Below are 18831 nucleotides of genomic sequence, written 5' to 3'. Positions count from 1 at the left end.
CATTAATATAAGAGGAGTGCCAGTCTTTTCATACCTTCTTGCAGTGGATTGCTGTTCTTTCTTTGCTCCGTCCTTGTTGGACGGCACAGTTCTACATGGTAATAACAGTCTATTTTTGTCTGAGATATTCTTCCCTTATTGCTCACACTTCGGGATGGGTCTACGCTTAGCTTTGCGGGGTTCTTTCTCACAGCCTCGTTCCACTTTTGCTTTTCACTTATATTTAGACCGTGTCTGATACTGTCTTTTACGGTGGTGTTTTACACCATCCGCTTTCTTTATTTCATGGATTTTTCATCCTTCGCACACTGTTCCCATACTTTCACAGGTTTTGTTGGTGGCTCAGCGTTGTGCAGCGGAAAAGTTTCTCCTAAGAAAACTTACGTCAGCGCGCCAGGAGGGACTTATATGACCTCGCTGATCTCATGTACGTGGACGACGTCAGGGTGGGGTCGTCCCCCGGCGCACAGAGGTGATGCTGCAAAAAAAAGAATTCTGGATCCAGTCTGACGCCTGGGGACATTCTAAGTTAAGGAATCTGCGGCTAGACAATGTCTCTACCAGATATAGTTACCGAAGGTAAGTAACTCGTTCGACTTTGCTACAGCGAGTGCCCCATTGAGAGACGTAACAATGCAAAATGTCCCATTTCAGTGATCTCCTGAATACGACCAAAGTTTCAAAGACCTAAAACATCCAATTGAAAATGCAACTGAAATGGCATATTTTGACTCCAGGTACATACTGAGATCACAGTAGATGCGAGCCCAGTGAGGATGGGGGCAATCCTTGCTCAACACAATGTCCATCCGCATGCCCAGAGAAATATTGTAGCCTATACCAATAGAAACTGGTCTGAAACAGAATGTACCTACTCTCACCCGGAGAAGGAGAGTATGACTAGTGTAAGCCTGCAAAAATGTTCATGTATTTTTATATGGGAAACTATTCACTATCAATGCAGACTACCAGGCATTGCTCACTATCTTTGGACTTGAGATGTGAGGGTTGCCACAGCAAGAGTATGACTGTGATTTATACACAAGCCAGGGAATGATCAAAACCCCACAGACTAAATCACCACAGTTTAATGTCCAAAGCGGCTGAAGAGTATATCCATTTCATTGTGAGGACCAGCACACCAGCAGCTCTAGCCATTGAACAGATTATTGCTGCTACAGGGGCAACTAAGGACATGCTCATCCTCACAGACATCATTAAAACACAATCTTGGAAGAAGGGTTTTTGACCCCTTGCAGATGATGATGAATTTCAAAATGTACAAGATGAGCTATCAGTCACCCGAGAAGGTATCATACGGAGAGGCGCAGGAATAGACCAAGTGTGGTTCCCTTGCCTAAATGAACAAGTTGAGAAAGAGCTTAAAGTGTGCCACCTTTGTCATTGGACGCTGCGTCATCTTGGGAGATAGACAGTTACAATGTCTGACCTTCCTGCTCATGCAGTTGCAGTTGACTATTTTGGGCCCCTAGGAAATGGACATCATTTCGTGTTAGTCATTGATGAATATTCACGTTTTCTTTTGGTCGACATTTCATGACGGTCATAGAGAGGCTTGATAACATATTTACAGCATGGGGCCTCCCTACTATTCTCAAATCTGACAACGTCCCACCTTTCACTAGCAAAGAATGCAAGAGGTTTCTTGTTCGCCTCAGTTTCAAGCATGAGGAGAGTGGACCTCTCGGGCCCCAAGCCAATGGTGTTTAACAATTCATGGGAACCCTCAAGAAGGTAATTCAGCAAACATTGATAGAGGGAATCTCAACCAAGCCATTTGTCAAGCCCTTCATGCCTATTGATCAACTCCTCACTTCACAGCTGGTGAGAGCAGAGGTCTAAGTGGGCAGGATCTGAGGGGCACAATGTGTATATAGTTCTTTAATGAATGAAAAAACCTTCCCCCCCTACTTTTTGTGAAAAAACAACCATCCCGGGTTAATTACAGTTTAAATGTTTAAGTTGAAGTGTCATTTAGAGGGTCTCCCGTGCAGTGAACTGAAAACGGGCAGACCGCTATAGAAGAAACATTCTTATAGCCCGATGCCCAGGACATATTGTTTGGGTTCAAGGGTAACACGTTTTCATGTGTATTTTGTCCTTGGGACAAGTAGGCCCAACCTCCTGCAACACAAACTGGCTGCCAGTTTGCAGTACCACATTATGGATCAGGGAAGGGCACTGTCTGCAGTTAAAGTAATATTTTGGTCCATATGTTAATGCAGTTCAAACTTGTATTGATGGTTCATTAATTGAAAGCCTTTGTTATTAGGGTGAGTGCTCTAAGGAAATGTAAGATCTGACTGCACTACTGAGAGTGGTTCCAGTATAAAAATATACACACGTTTTCAAAGTTTAGCAATATGAGGCTATGTATAATGCTCCCAGAATGCTCTCAGATTTGATGCAAATATTTGCAGAAGCTTGAAAGCAAGATTGATGATTCTTTGCTTTCAAAATAAAATGTTCATAAAAAATGAAAGGGGGGAAAAAATATTCAGCTAAACTACTGTAAAATTTCAGGTACCATTTCTGTGAAGCATCATTTAGTAACGTGTTGATGCATGCTAATATTTCCCAAAAATATTCATAATGGAAAATCAGTGTAACAAGTTTCAATAAGATTATGGGAAACAAATTAACAAGCATTGGCAAAGCCAGTAGTCCGGAAACTGGTGGTCAGATTTTTATTTTTGTCAATGCGTGAATTGTTTTGGCATGGTTTTTGTAAAACCTTATTGGTGCAGGACCTGCCAGGCTTCACCATTATAACAAACATTGGCAAAAGCAACAATTGGTCTCAAAAAGCACACACTGTCACAGTAGTTACTAGCACTGAACAAAACTACTTTGGGTGCCAATATAGTCCTTGTGAAAAAGCACAGTGCTGTCACTCACAGTGAAGCCAGCCGATAGTGAGAGAGACAGAATTTTAATAAACTCAAAAGGTCATGGTCCACGCTAGACCAAATTAAGGGCCCAATTATTGAAGAAAGTCTCAAAAGTGTGCCCATGATAAATGTCCTTGCATTAAGTGCAGCTATACAGCTTTTGTGAATTCACAAAAATTCACAGAAGAAGGACAAGAAATAGTACTCAAGAGTGTTTGCAAGTTCACTTTCCCTCCAACCACTTTTTCCCCAACTCTGGAAGAAGGTTCACGTCTGCCATTATCCTGGGTAAATTTCCAACATTTCTCAGTATGTGAAAAGGTTAGTTGTTGAAAACCCTTAAAACATGGAAGTTAGTGATTTTGCATAGACTCAAAATGGCATTCTAGCTGGAGGAGCTACGCTACGATCCAAGATGGCTGCTTAAGCTCCCGGCTCCGTTGACCTCCGCCGGCAGCTCGCATATCCTGTCATTTATCCTTTACCTACGCCGGACTCCCGTGTGTATGAAGCTCGCCTGATACCGGTGGTGCAATCCCGGACTCCCTAACATACTGGGTGGTGGAGTTATGTCGTGTTCCATTTTCGGCCTACTCCAGAGCTGAAGCCGGGACCTCGATTTCTAGCCCATCCGGGCTGGAATTGATCAACAGCGGCTGTGGAACCAGTGTTTTGTCCGGTCTTCCATACTCTGATCTTTTTCTACATCTCCGATCTGCAATCCAGTTCCCAGCTGGCACTGAGGACTCGGTCTCGTGACACAGGGTGTGCATCGTGCACCGCGGTCGGGGGCCGCTCGCCCGGAGACCCTGCTGGGGACGGCGGTGTTGAAGGGGGGGCCCCCGCGGTCGGCGAAGGTGTCGTGATCACCAGCTGAGGGAGCGCCTGCTGTTGCCATCGGCTTCGTGTGTGCCTGGAGCCTCGGAAGTGAGTCTGGGGCTCGAGTCCTGCTTCGTCTCTTTGGGGGGGGAGATGGAGAGGACAGCTGGCGCACCATCGTTGAGGTCCGTGATGGCCGCCATTAGGGCGCTCCACTCCCAATTCACAGTCACGCATGACCGAGTGTCAGAAACGCTGGGAAATATCTGCTTGCGACCGGACGATGATGCTGCGACACACGATCAGCATTCTGTGGTTCCAGTGGAAGATTTGGCCTACTGTTCTGAGGTTCCCGCGCGGCAGCCTAACTCAGCTCACGTCGATGATTTTGGCCTTGTGAATGTTGCACCTAAGACCGTAGTTAGCTTTCCCGGTATGACTCCTGCTCGGCGAAACATCGTTGCCGAAGGTTTTGATCGCCAAGAACAGCTCTTTGGTGACCGTCGGAGAGGTCTGCTTATCTCCTTCATCTTTCCCCGTTGGTCCTGTGGATGCCGCCATTTTGTATCCTGTCCTCGGTCCGATTCAGCTGCTTCGAACTGCTATGGACGTTTCGACTACCACATGAATACTGTGGCTTGGGTGGCATGGGTTTTCATAAAGAATCGCACTGGTCAGGGCTGACTTCATCTTGTATCCTGCCCTAGATCCGAGGCCACTGCTTTGTATTATCTGGGACGCTTCGCTTTCTGCGAGATTGCTGGCTTTGGCGACGTAGATTATCGTGAGGAACCGAACTGTCATGGTTGTGTTTGACTTTTGGGGTTAGCTACGCTTTGTGCTCTATGCCGGGATTGTACTGTGTATCTCACTGGGAGTCGGGTGGTTTTGGTTGAGGTCCTCCCCATATTGGTGCTTAATACTTGCTTTTAATAATGGACAATATGTTTTGGGGAGGTCGCTAATGGCGGGAGGTATAAGTGGCCGGGAGTATGTTTGTTCTTCTCCTCCTCCGCTTTCTTTATTTGCCTTCTTTGGGGTGTTCCGGGGCGACAGGCACGCTGTTAGTGGGGTAGGCCGTAGCCATTACAGGGGTGCAGGGTGGCGGGTGTTGGGGGGGGTTTGTTATTTTAGTTTGTTTTGTTCTATGGTCCCCTTTCTTTCTTTCCTCTTTCTTTGGGTAGGGTTTTCCTTCCTTACAGTAGGGTTGGCTGTCTCTCCTTATCTTTTTTTTTTTTTCTTTCTCTGTTTGGCGTCTATACTTGCCTATACCTTAGTGTCTCCGGAGGGTGGGTTTTCGGGAGGGTGTGCTCGCTAATCGCTTGCTATTACATTGTCTTTTATTCCTCGTCAGCCTCGGCGGGCATAGTGTGCCCAAGGTTCACATTGCTCATCACCTGGACTTGTTTGCACTGCGGGGTACCTCCCCCCCATCTCTTCTTAACTTCATGTTATGGTGTGACGCCACCGATAGTACAGCCACTTCTGCTTCTTTATAACTTTAAAATTAAACCTTTGATATCCTGCTGCGTTGAGGCATATACAATCACATGCTGTATCTGTATTGTCGATATTATTTGGTCGTATATACGTGCATGACTCCTGATCTGATTCCTGTGTTTGCGGCCGGCCTCTGTGGTTGTAGGCCTGCGCTTGTCATACTTTGATTAACTTAATAAAGGTTTTAAAAAAATAAAAAAATAAAAATGGCATTTTAACCCTGGAACTATTGCTTACCACTACCTTTAGCCCCAGTATGATCTGCAGAAACGTGGCAACGTAAAGGGGATTGCAAGTATTCAAACAATACTATGGTATAAATCCTGGCCTTATCGGAGAGGCTATATCAGAGCTCCTATATAATGAGATGCTGCCATAATTTGGTCGCCGCGCTACATGGCATCTAAGGGAAAAGTGGATTTTGCTACAGGACAAGTAGATTTATGAAGCAACCTGCCCAATGGACAAGTAGATATTTTATTAAATTCCACACCCCTGCAGCCTTGTTGCCAGGGTGCCGGCTTGCCTGAAAGAAATGAAAATGTGTGCAACTTGTTAGTCTACAAATGTAAAAGGAGTTTGGAAGCCGGTACTTTCTGTAATTGATGGAGTCACTTGAAGTTTGCTGATGTCAAAAATTTTCTTTTTGAATGGCAGTGCAAAAGAGTTACCCGATGAGCTGTGAAGTGCACACTTTTAAGGGACCGTTGTATAAAAAAATGCATTACATACAGTGTGGGTATCACTAAAATCTATATTTTGGAATCCCCATTTTATCTTAAAACGTTTCATGCATTTTGTTGCAGCCTGTCTTATATTGTGTGTAATCAAGTTTAAAATAATGCCTTGCATATTAACAGTGCTTTCTTTCATCGGCTGGAACCTTGTAGCACTTCACATACACTAGTCTCTATTCCCCACTGCACCAACCAAGATTTAATTCTGTGACTCTCTGGTCACACCCAGACCTCTGAAGTGCATCAATTAATAAAGGTTTCATAATGTACTATAGTGCATTTCCCACATTTTTGTTATATATTTCTCATTTAAGCTGCAAGTTATTTTAATTGTAGATACCTGAAGGTGAAAGACCAAAACAACTTACAAAATACATTTTTTTTAACCGCACCTTTGACCCCGCCTCCATGGTCACGGCCCCTACCCCATTGCATGCAGTATCGCAGTTCCCATACTTTTCTTTAATGCACTTCGACTGCTGTTGAGTCCTGCCACGTTGCTATTTGGGAGAGTCATCACAACCAAACCACCACAGTGGACCTCGGACCGATTGATGAGTACCGATGAGGTTCATGCCACAAACGCTTCTCGAAAATCCAAGATGAAAACCTATGCTGATCAGCGGCAACAGCTAAACTGTCTTTGATAAAGGAGCCTGTGTACTGGTCAAGCAAAAAATAAAGGGGAAAAAGGAAAGTCCGTTTGTTGTCGAGCCTTTTAGGGTTGTGACGTGCAAAGGATATAAGGTGACAGCGCATCGTCCTGGAAAGTCCATTACACAGCGCTCGTGGCACGATGTTTGTCAGCTCCTCATATCACGAGTGAGGCGACGCCACCTACCTGTCCAGTATGTTGAAGAATAAAGATGTATGTTTCAGAGCTCCATGTGTGGCTTATTTCGCTTGTATGCTCCCGGGCTGGGGAGGATGCTACATCAACTACTTGGCATTGTCACGAAAATTGGGGGTGCAGTGAAACCAACCTATCTGTATAGTATACTACTACTCCCGCACTTACTCTCTCCCCAACCCTGCGCCCCTTTAGCTCCTCTAGCATGATAGTAACAGCGTACGTTGGAAGGTGTTGAGCATGGTGCCCCTGCATCTCACTCTCATTTGGCACAGTGCACTTGACGGTCAGGTGGTGTAAAAGTAAAGAAAAGCCTATAGCGCCTTATAATAAGTGGTTATGTTAACTGATGTAAGATGCCCAGTACAATACATTTTACTTTCCCTAGAAGTGAGGTCACTTCCTATAGCCCTTACTCAGATTTTCATGTCTTAGCCAGTGTTCTGGTAAAAAAAAAAGTCAGCCACTGTTCCAGCAATGAGAAGCTTATTTTCCGTTTTTTTATTCAAAATGTCAGACTTGCAGTTATACTTGCACTTTATTTATGAGATTAATGATGAAATTAACCGATTATGTTAGAAATGGGATTCCTGGTTGGCCAAGGCTTGCGCCAAGGCCAGGCAGAAACCACCATTCCTAGTTAGGGTAAGGAAGTCACCCGCCAAGACAACCCCTGCTCACCCCCTTGGTAGCTTGGCACGAGCAGTCAGGCCTATCTCGGAGGCGATGTGTAAAGCATTTGCGCACGCACCCACCAGCAACAACCTCCAGGGCCCCCCACAAAAGGATCTCCACACAAGGTATATATGAAAATAGCCTTTGTATTGAAAAACACATTAGATATGAACACGCAATTTACAAGGTGCCAGGGGCACGGGCAGAATTTACAGGGGACTATGTACAGGACAAGGGCCACGGGACCACTGCCAGGAATATGTACTTGATGGAACTGGCATTAGAACACATAACAACCAGGAGCTTCATAGAACTAGCATTAGGACTCACTATAACCATAAGCAACATACATGAGGCATAGGATATTCAGGAAGGAACAAGGACAAGGTACATAACGCATCAGAAGCACCTTCGGAGGTGCAACACAGACTAATTCTCAAGAATCACAGTCAACATGAGCTCATAACTTTCAACAGGCCAACTGGCCTCCCTGGGGCTAGGACGCCTAAAGTCACGATGTTAGGACAGGCTGTAGGTAGTCAGAATAAACCTACACGTGGCAGCTGCCCACGAAGTGCTGGGCAGCTGTAGAGGATGATGAGGGCAACACGTTGGAGCCTCGCAGGCTCGGGGGAATAAAGGTAGAAATGAGGGAGCCCTCTGGCTCGAGAACAAAGGTGCAGGGGTTGAGCCTCGTAGGCTCAGGAGAACAAGGGCCAACGGGGGAGCCTCTCGGGGCTCGGAAAACAACTGCGCTGCCTTGGAGCCTCTCGGGCTCATGAATAACGGGGGCGGGGGGGTTGGTGGAATCCCTCTCGGGGGACTAGCGCTCGGAACTGCCCCCCTGAGCCTCTCGGGCTCGGTTTCAATAGGTGGAGTCCCTCTCGGGGGACTCTGCATCAGAGGAGGCCCCACGGGCCTTCGTGCACCCAGGCACTCGTGCTGGAGGGGAGGGGCGGGCACCGGCAATGTGCCCCGACGCCCCTCCTCTCCCTCTCTCTGCATTCACCGGGTTGTGGTCGCGCCGGTCTCTCCTCGCTCTCCGGGGCTCTCCCTCGCTCCTGGGGGCCCCGGGGGGGAAGCGGCAGTTTCTCGAGGGGAAGCAGGGGCGCGGAGTAGGCTCCCGCTGCTCCCTGCCTCGTCGTGCTCCATGGAATCCAACCCAACCTTCTTGGTCTGGCAGCCAATCACGGCGCAGCCCGGGGAAAGCGTCATCGGGAATCCCGGGCCGGCAGCCAATCACGGCGCGGCCCCGGGGAAGGCATCATTAGGAGTCCCGGGCCGGCAGCCAATCCCAGCGCGGCCCGGGACAGACGTCACGAGGGGTCCGGGCCAGCGGCGGTGAACTCGGGGGGGATAACGAGGGGTAGGCTCCCTCGAATACGGCAAATAGGGGGATAAGCGAGGTAGGCACTCGCTGGGGGCTCGGGGACCTTCACGAGTACGGGGCAAATGCCGGGTGGGCACCGGCTTGACGAATAAAGCGCTCCCAGCGCTCGTAACAGGAATGAAGCGCTCCCAAGCGCTAGAGGGCAAGAACCAGCGCTCCCAAGCGCTAGGTGCACAGAAAACAGCAAAGTCCATAAGGAGTCCAGGACCTCAGGTGGAGCACAGCAGCTCCTAGAAGGGAAAGTCCATCAGATGTCCAGGAGCTGGGCAGGGCCCAGGGAGGCAAGCTGTACCCTGAGCCCAAGCAGCAGCATGCCCCTGGTAGATTCAAGTTGGGAACAAGAACCTTTTAGAAGAGGTCACAGCCTCTTTTTATACATGAAATTCCTTTGTCTAAAGGTGCTGGGTGGGGGAGAAACCAGTCGCAGCTGGTTTTGGGAGTACCTTGTTTTCCCCAGCCACCCTTTCCATTCATCAGGCAGGCTAGGGTCATCAGACGCACCCCAGGGGGTGGAGCCAGCATTGTGGGGGAAAAGCCCAGCCCTATACAGTATACAGGCGCAGCCCCTCCCTCACATCAGCATGTTAATCTCTCCATTCACCACCGCGGCAGACCCACACAGACTCCTGGACCCAGGCTCCCCAGCCGGCTTCAGCCAATCACGCGCCAGCACCCTTACTGCACACACACACCCATGTCTAGAAGTGGCACTTCCATTTTAGACACACACACGCCGCATACATCATCTCGCAGCATTCAATCACACGAGTCCACACATACCAGACTCGAGCCTGTACCCCCCATGCATCCGGACTTACCAGGGCTACGCACACCTTCCCCATGCATTCCTATGGGAGGGCAGACCTCTCTCATCACACGCACTCAGAGTGGGAATCACCATCCCCAGGTCACATATAACAAGCAAAAACTTCAGGGGCGGACCTGCCAGAAGGGCCAAGTCCAACAGATTACATATTCAGTTGTCATTTCACCATGCTTTGATATTATGTGGCTTTTTGTCTGGCTGTCAGAATTACAGGTGTTTCTCATATTTGCAGAAGCTCACACAAAGCATCCAGAGCAAGGAGGAGGGGCTGCATCTGGAATTAATCCGCACATTTGTTTTTTTCTGTCTTCTAGATGTTGGAGCCTGCGAGTGGCAAGGAGCCTGCTGTGGACTTCATGTGCCTGGTTGAGACATGGCTGCCACGAGTGTGCCAGCTGCTCAAAGTCTCACCAGAGCAAGTGCACCGCGGGGAGCTGGCTGCCTTTGTGTCCTACGGGGTTGCTTTCCCCCTGAACTTCCTGGTGCTGGTGGATACCTACTGTGTGAAGAGGTAAGGTGGGACTGCAGCCATAGCCAGGAACAGCTCTTCAGTAATGGCGGAGGAGCGTTGCCCCACTGCCCAGAGCCAGCAGATGATAAATAAAATGATAGTAACACAGTGTTATTATTATTTTATGTATTGCTCTCTGACCCGTACAATAAGTATACGGCGGGCCGGGCATGGCACTTATAAGTGAGTATGTCTGTTTGGTTGACTACCCTAAGCCGGCCAAACAGACATGCGCACTTATGTTTCTCCAACCCAGCTGTGATACACAGCTGGTTTGGGGAAAAGCCACAGACTACAGGGCACTGTCAGAGCGACATACAAGGCTGCTCTGACCAATCCTGGCGCTGCTCTCATTCATCTGGATTGGGTGTGGAGCCTCTACCCTGAGGCCCATCCACATTCGGGCCAAACAAGAGAAGCAACGAAGCGGCTGGGAGCGGAGCGTCAGGTTAATCTTTTTTTTTTCCAATTTTATTACCCAACCCCAACCCTCCTGCCCGTCCGCCCCACCACTTTATATAGGCGGCGGCTGCCACCGGCCATACCTTCTTGTGTGACTGGCAGGTGAGTGGGTGCGCACTTGAGGCCTCTTTTGATTTTAATGGCGCAGTACTGGACTTGTAACACCAAGGATTTCCAAATGGTGCACTTTAAAATCTCACATGTGGGATTTAAAGACCTTTTTAATGGGTGATTGGGGGGTTGCAGCTATTGCCTCAGTAGCACATCTGGCTCTTCATTATGTCACAGTGATTTGTCGGAAATGTAGTTCTACATTGTACAACTGAGCTCCAGAATTATTTCAGTTTGCACATTCTGCTGCTATCATACCTGATATGCAACCGCTTGGCAGCCTAGAGTTGCTGATATCGTCTATCACAAGGAAAGTGGCCAGTTTTACCTATTTCCATTGACCTCCAATAGCAGGTCATCTTGGTTTCCATTTGCCCAGTCAGATGTCTTGTTCTCTTCCACATGACTCGTACCCAATGCTTGGTTTTGTGGTTTGAGATTTGCTACATCCTTGCGAACATACGATAGCCCCACAGAGAAAAGCTGTGTACTGAATGGAGTCTCCTAGGTTGGTTAAGTATTTAAAAGCAATTTTCTTTCACCAAAACCCCATTTGATAAGGTCATGGCTCTATCTATTGAATGCTTATTATTATTTCTAATGTACTTGTTACCGTTTATTTTTTATTCTACGCTCTCCTCATTTTGCACCTCAATATCTCAGTAGATGCCCTTTTGTTTCAATCACAAAAACTCTGGTCTAATCACCCCTTGATGATTGACCTGCGTCGGGTCCAAAATTCACAGGGAATAATCATTTATTCTTTTTAAGCCACATCAATTTTCTACTTGACCAGATGAAATGATTTTCGCTAATTGTTGATGACCGGCAATAGTTGCTGATATTTTATAGGGTATCAAGTTTGAAAGACTTTTAACTCATTGCAGCCATTTCCTTCTCTAATTATCTGACTTATTGTATGTACTTATGTTAGTTTTACTGTTAGTTAATGGATTGTCATTCACAGTAGTGAAAAAGAACATGGTCTAGCTATCCCTCCCTGTTAAACAATACCTAATTTGTTGTGGTACTCGAGGTTTGGATTTTTCGTCCCTCTTTGTCAATAGTTTATGAGAAAAAGTTGAGCTAGTCCTCCCATTCAAACAAAACTGAATTAGTTCCTTTACTTGTTCTTTCAGTTTTGCTTTTTATTTACAGTGAAAATTTCCAATAATCCATCATTATTGAAGTGTTCCACAAGGTAACAGATGCGAAAGCAGCCGACACGACACATGTTTTGCCCCCTGTTGGCTCATTGGCCCATGGCTTTCTGAAGGCTACGAAAGAAAGGATAAATCATACTGAGTGATTGAAATACAGTCTGTGATCAAGTGTAGGGGGCAGGAACGAAAGAAGACACCCGTGAATTACTGGGCAGAATTGTACACTTCTGATAGATCCCAGTGTGCGTTGGTGTTCAGGTTAAAGATGGCATATGAATCGAAATCTTACAATGTCCAAGCATGCAAATAAAAAGCAAAACTGAAAGAACAAGTATAGGAACTCATTCAAACTTATTTGAATGGGACAACGTACTCGACTTTTTTTTCATCTCATTCACAGTACGCAGTACATGCTCAAGAAAAACATCATACTAAGAGTTAATGATGTCATTCCTCTTCCTGGATGTCATAATGGAATGAATAATCATGTTTGACTGATACTAGCTTTAATAATATGGTATGCGATATGCTCCATCACTCGTTCACAGTAAGCATGGAGGAATTTCATCATCCAACATGGCTACCACGTATTGCCATGCATGCCTTTTGTTTGCGTGTGCGTCATACTAAATAATCCTTTATAGTCCATCATCAGTCAGTTTTATCTTCTGTTCAATACGTCATTACTCCAACATGCATAACATTGAACTTAACCAATGGACTAGGCATAAACTTGAATGTAAAAAAAGATCGGCTTAATGGTGTATTTTGCAGCATTCATTCTCATTGGCTAAAAAGCTGTTTTTCTTAGACACTATTGTAAAGAGATCATTTTTTAAAAATCCATTGATTCAAGATCTGCACACTGTTCGAGACCTTTTTTTCTGCAGCAGCAAAATCGCATGTGATACTGTTTTTCTAATTTTAATAAATCTTGTCCAGCCTTTCAATTACCATCACTCACAGGATCACGACCCATTCTTGCACAGATTTCTCCTCTCAGGTGATGGATATTTGCCACCATATTATGATCAAAAGCGCGATTTCATCATCCCAAGCAAATCTTAACTGCAATTCCACATTTTAGTCACTAACGAGAGTTGTAAGCAGTTTTGAAGGGTTTTATTTTCTAATTATAAGTTTAGTAAATTCAGATTCTTTATTCATTAGTCAGATATCAATCAGATTACAGAATTGATAATAGAAAATATGGTTAGAGCAGATCATAATAAAATAATGCATTCAGCACGTTCCATAAAGGAAAGAAGCCCTATTTAACAAATGAGGAGAAAATGGTGTCAGTCAGAACCCATGAAGAGTTCAAAAGTGAGAGGCAAGAGTGAAACTAGAGCATGACGCTCAAAACCAATAATCAATAATGTTAGAACTTTCCAAAAAGAGAGGTTCAAAAGATTTATTAGTCTTAAAACATTATAGAGTAAATACGCATTTGCCGGATGCAAATCAGCAAGAGGTAAAGCATACAGTATGTGTCTCATGGTGTGGCACAAGGGTTTTCTGAAACTGCACTAGGAACACACACTTTATAAGACACCATAAATCCTTGTTCCAATACATGTTGCCTTGTTCTTTCGTCTTCAGCCAATGAGTATTCTCCCAGGAGCACATATTTCTCTCTGGTCCTCACATGTCTTCCATCGTTCACGTAGGCCTTATCTCCACGTTTGGAACTTTTATTAACCGCATGCGTGCTTGGGGAATTCAGCTGGCACGCTGAGAATTTGTAAATCCCATTATTCATGACGAGCTGGGCTCGTCATGAGCGTGCGAGGAGGCTACTTCATGACGAGCCCAGCTCGTCATGAGCGTCGAAGGGGTTAATACCACGAGTAACTACCATCAAGAGCTCCTTGACCTGAGCTGTTGGGGTGGTTTCTAAGGAGATAGAGTTGGTTGAAAGAAGGCTGTCTCTAATGTAAATGTAGTAGTACTTGTATAGCGCCAGAATCGACCCCCGAAGGGGGTATCTAAGGCGCGTGTACGCATACCGCTGTGGAACCCTTGCTGGCTTTTCCATGTGAAGTGCCCACTCCTGGGCAACCCCAAGGTGAAGCAAGGCATTCTAGCGTTGTTGGGGCCGTTGTGGAGATTAAGCAAGCTATTGCCCAGAGTTGCAGAGTGGGACCCATGATTAGAATAGGCACCGAGGCAAGAAATATCAGGTCCGAGGAAATTGACCCTAGCCTGTCCAGTCAAACCCAGATGAAATCTAGAGCCTTATAAATCCTGGACCACCTGATTAATGTTGAGGTTCCTCAGCTAGACCAGTCCACCTTACCTGTTATGACTAACCGTTCTGATTTAGCTCCATTACGTAAAACCAGTGTGCTCCTAATGACTCAGTTTTTCCATAGCATGCCCCTAAGCCAACTAGGAGCTTAACAGATGTTCCTCTGGTTCCTCGTCCTAGCAAATGACAGTGTTTAGTGTGAAGATGTTTGTGTACACATGCATGTCTAGCTACTGTGTCAAGGCGAAGTCAGATTCCTCGCCTGAGCTCATTCTGTGTGCAGTTTTCTCACACCCACTACTTTGCTTTCCAGAAGTGGAGTCCCAAACTTCTGTGCACTGGCCCTGGCACTGCACCAGCTTGGATACCAGGCAGTGGGGGTGCGCTTGGACAGTGGAAACCTGGCCAAACAATCTGTGGAGATCCGCAGCACCTTCCGAGCGTGTGCTAAACAGTAAGTTAGTCTTGAACTTGTGATGCCATTATAAGTTTGTTTATATGTGTAAGGTATAGACTGCAAGAAAAATATAATCAAGCACTGGCAAAGCCAATGGTATTTTCGTTTGTTCGTAGTTTGTTTCTTTCAGCAGCACCTTCACGTGCAGAACTCTTACAACATGGGGTGAGAGTAGGGAAGGATCCCCTCCCACCCAGAATAGTAAACGCTCAAGCTGCACTTGTCCATCCGGTGTAGAAAAGGTGCAGCTGGGAGCAGCATTGTAGATTTTTCACATACACTGAAGATCTAACTCACATAAGACAGGAACTGCTTTGCTATGTGGTTGTGTGGACAAAGCTTGCCCTGCTCCAGTTGTGTGTACCTGTGTCAGCGGAGAGCAGGGGACTAAGGTCCTGATACACAGTCACTCGAGAGACATGCATGTCCTGGCATGTGGCTGCTGAAGGCTTTGCTGTGTGTGATCTGCCTTTCACAACCTGCTGGGTACACACACTATGATCTCCTCCTCTGAGGAGTGTCACATGCATAAAATTTAGACTGTACCCGATGGAGCCAATGATATCCAGCTGTATTGCCGTTTGGACAGTGCTCTGCTTTCTTTTGGCCAGTTTCATGCTATAGAAATATGACAGCAAATCAAAAGGGAGAGAGAGGACTAGGTAAGCTAGTCCGGGTCCCCTGATTATATGTAGAAATATCAATATAGGACTAGCTAGGTTGTGTTAGTGAGACTCAGGCGGTACATCTGCGGGCAAACCCTTAGGTTTGGTCATGAAGCCCTCACACACCAACCTAGTTGGTGTCATGCTTCATCATCGGGCCCACCACAGTGACACCGAATGTGTCCCGGGTGTGCTGCGACTCCAGATTACTGAGGAGCTGGTATGCTTGCTGAGTGTGCAGTGATAGTGAGAATGAACGTGAAAGGTTAAAAGCTATACAGGTGGTCCCAGTTCCCGAGGGTGAAAGGTAAATTTTAATATCTGGGCCCCTGTTAGCAAGATAAAAAGGCTGTGGACGATGTGGAGTGTATTAAGAGCTCCTACGTCCTTGTGGTCTACATGTTTCAGCCAGGCCTTTTGATTAAAACTGGCTTTCCTCAGGACCAATGAGTATGTGTGGGTGACAATAAACTATATTAAGTGACAATGTGTGGTAAAAAGTGTCGCACTCGCTAAGGTGCTGTACGTGTAAGAGGGGGATTCCCTCTACTTTACTGTACATAGAACATAGAGACAATACAGACATACAAGGGAGAACCAGTGAGAATGGTATTTACCAAAACACAACATTTGGCCGACTTCTAGTGTGCATGAGCGACCTAGAGCGGCAGATAACGTGGCCATGAGCGTTTTCCATGGCTGAGGTGAAATATGGCGGTAAAGTTTTAAACGCAGTGGCGGTGGTGGGCTACACAGCGAAACAAGCATAGCGTGAGGTACAGGTAAGTATGGTACATAATTCCTCACACTTGCTACTTGCTGTTAAAGCCTCATGGGTCACTTGGCAGGGAGGGGAAGAAGACCCTAAACGTTGTAAAAGGTCAGAGTTAGGATGGTACCTGTGGGGAGAAAATGCTGCTTACCCAGAGCGTCGTGTAGAGATCACTCGTTTACTCACGGTATTTCCGATCAGCGTGCTCCTGCGACCTATTGTCCTGCTCCAGTGTCCCGAGTGAACTTTGCATGGCTCAGGCATGGGCTTAAATAGCTGGTTCAATTGGTTGCACCTGGAAAAGGGGAAGAGGGTGCGGTCGCGCTGGCTCTAAGTGCGCGTGTGCAAGGAGACAGTGGCACTCGCGTTGCGCATGCGCGGTGATCAGTTCCAGCGCATGCGTGTACTGCAGATCTCTACACATTAGCGCATGCGCATTGGAGATGTGTAGAAGAATTGTGGCAAGTGTCATGGGACCAATGTGTAATGGCCCATTGGGGGTAAGGAGACGATAGACAACAATAGTAGCGACATCTGCACACTAGCGCATGCGCAATGGGGAAGTTGTAACCGAAGGGTAATGGCCCATTTGGGACAAGGGATGATTAAAAAGCAACAGTTTAGCGAATTAAAGGCATAGAGGCAAATACAGAGTTGGGACAGACCACGAGTCTGAGCGCAGACAGGGATACAGACTTATTGTTGTGAACACACATGGAATGTTTATCTGGCTAAGGCATTCCACGGAATGGAATCATTGAGCCCCTCTATATGGGTAGAAAGGCGGTAAATCCAGCGTTGCTCTTTGGAGAGTAGTGTTTTCTCATCGCAGCTGGATAGTGCGAATTGTTCAATGACTGTCCAGGTGAAGTCATTTGGGGTATGATTTTGGGTGATGAAGTGTTGGGTCAGCTTGCTGATGTTTTTGCCACAGCGCATTGTACTTCTATGTTCAGTCATCCTGGTTCTGACTTTCCTGGTGGTCATACCGATGTATCTCAAACCACAACGACAGGTGATCAAGTATATTAAGTTGGATGAGTTACAGTTGGTAAATTGTCGTTGTGTCCAGGTTTTTCCATTTTCCAAAGATAATGTTTTGGAAGGGGTAGTCAGGTGGCAGACGCTGCAATTGTAACACGGTTGGTGGCCTGTTATTTCTGGTAGACCCCATGCATTCAAAATTGTCTGGCCTGTTTGTTGTTTCTTTCTGGGTCTCGTGGATACCAGTTGGTCTTTCAAATTCTGTGCTCTTTTGTATGCAAACCGGGGGGGATCCCAGTTCCTGGTGCCTGAATTGATGATCTTCCAATTCTTGCGGATTATGTTGGAGACCTGGTTTGAGGCGGTATTGTAGGTGGTGACACATGTCATGGTGGGTGTTTCTTGTGGTTTGACAAATGTATCAAGAAGAGCCTCTCTGTTCTGGTTACGTGCTCTTTTGCAGGATTTTGAAATGATTCTGGATGGGTAACCCCGGTCTTCCAACTTGTGGACCAAGGCTTTAGACTGGTGTTTAAAATCGTGGAGGTTGCTGCAGTTCCGGCGTATGCGCAGAAACTGCCCAAATGGCAAATTCTCCCTCAGGGGTCTGGGGTGGAAACTGTCAAAGCGCAACAAAGAGTTCCTGGATGTCGGTTTGTAGTGAGTGGTTGTTGTTAGGCCTCCCTGATCAGGTCTTATATTGAGGTCCAGAAATGCTAGTTCTGTTGGGCTGCTGGTGCAGGTGAACTTGAGAAACGGGTCAAGATTGTTGATCCAAGTGAGGAAGTCTTTTAGTGTCTCCTCATTGCCCTCCCAGACAATGAAAATGTCGTCGATATATCGACGCCAAATTGTTATGTTAGCTGAGTAGGGGTTCGTGGGGGCCTCGATGTTCGTCTGTTCAAAATGGTGGACGTATAGCCCCGCCACGCTGGGCGCAAAGACACTCCCCATAGAGGTACCATTGGTTTGTAGGAAGAATGTGTCCTCATATTCGAAATAATTCTCTTTCAATGCTAATGAGGCGCAGTCCAGGATGAAGTGACGAGGGGTGCGATGTTGCCAATCAATCTCCATCAGGACATCGTGGAGTACCTTCAGTGTGGCATCTTGGGGGAGGCTCGTATATAAGCTCTCAATATCCAGTCCGACCAGGAGATGTTTATCTGGGTCAAAACTGACATCTCTGATGATGTTGAGGAGATGTTTCGTGTCCTGGATGTAGGATCGAGTTTTCTGAACTAACGGGTTGAGGTAGTGATCACAGAACCGTGATAGCGGTTCAAGAAGTGATTTGATGCCTGACACTATGGGTCTGCCCGGTGGTGGGGTGACCCCTTTGTGCACTTTGGGCATGATGTAGAAATAGGGTACTTTTGCGTCACGTGTATTAAGATATTCAGCTTCTTGCTTCGAGATGTAGTCTGCGTCAGCAGCCTCTTGCACTAGTTCTGTGATCTTTTTCTGTAAATCTTTAGAGGGGTCTCTCTGTAATATTCTGTAGTTGCGAGTGTCGCTTAGAAGTCTGCGGCATTCGGTGTCGTAGTCGCTTTTGTTCATGATGACTATTCCGCCTCCTTTATCCGCTGGTTTGATGATGCGAGTGGGGTCATTTTGGAGTTTCTTGACGATTTCCCTGTCTCGAAAGGAAAGGTTATTGAAATGGTTTTGGGGCTGTAATTTCTCGACCTCTGAGTATACTGCCAACTCAAAGGTGCTGATCTCTACTGGCACAGTGGCAGGTGG

The 18831-nt window shown here is 46.5% G+C and overlaps 1 protein-coding gene across 2 annotated transcripts in view; it reads left to right on the top strand.

Moving 5' to 3' along the window:
• NAPRT (nicotinate phosphoribosyltransferase) overlaps positions 1-18831 on the top strand; it is a 367006-nt gene that overhangs the window by 201595 nt on the left and 146580 nt on the right. For both annotated transcript variants that reach the window (XR_013610448.1, XM_078686638.1), the window contains exons 6-7: positions 10024-10220; positions 14521-14661. Coding sequence is in view for 1 of the 2 variants with exons in the window: in XM_078686638.1 (XP_078542764.1) it covers positions 10024-10220; positions 14521-14661 (338 nt within the window). In the remaining variant the exon portion in view is untranslated. The remainder of the gene's footprint in view (positions 1-10023; positions 10221-14520; positions 14662-18831) is intronic.

The sequence above is a fragment of the Lissotriton helveticus genome, chromosome 4_1 (genome assembly GCF_964261635.1).
Source record: "Lissotriton helveticus chromosome 4_1, aLisHel1.1, whole genome shotgun sequence".
Classification (NCBI taxonomy): domain Eukaryota; kingdom Metazoa; phylum Chordata; class Amphibia; order Caudata; family Salamandridae; genus Lissotriton; species Lissotriton helveticus.
Note: the sequence above shows the minus strand (reverse complement) of the source record. Positions and strands in the feature narration are given on the sequence as shown.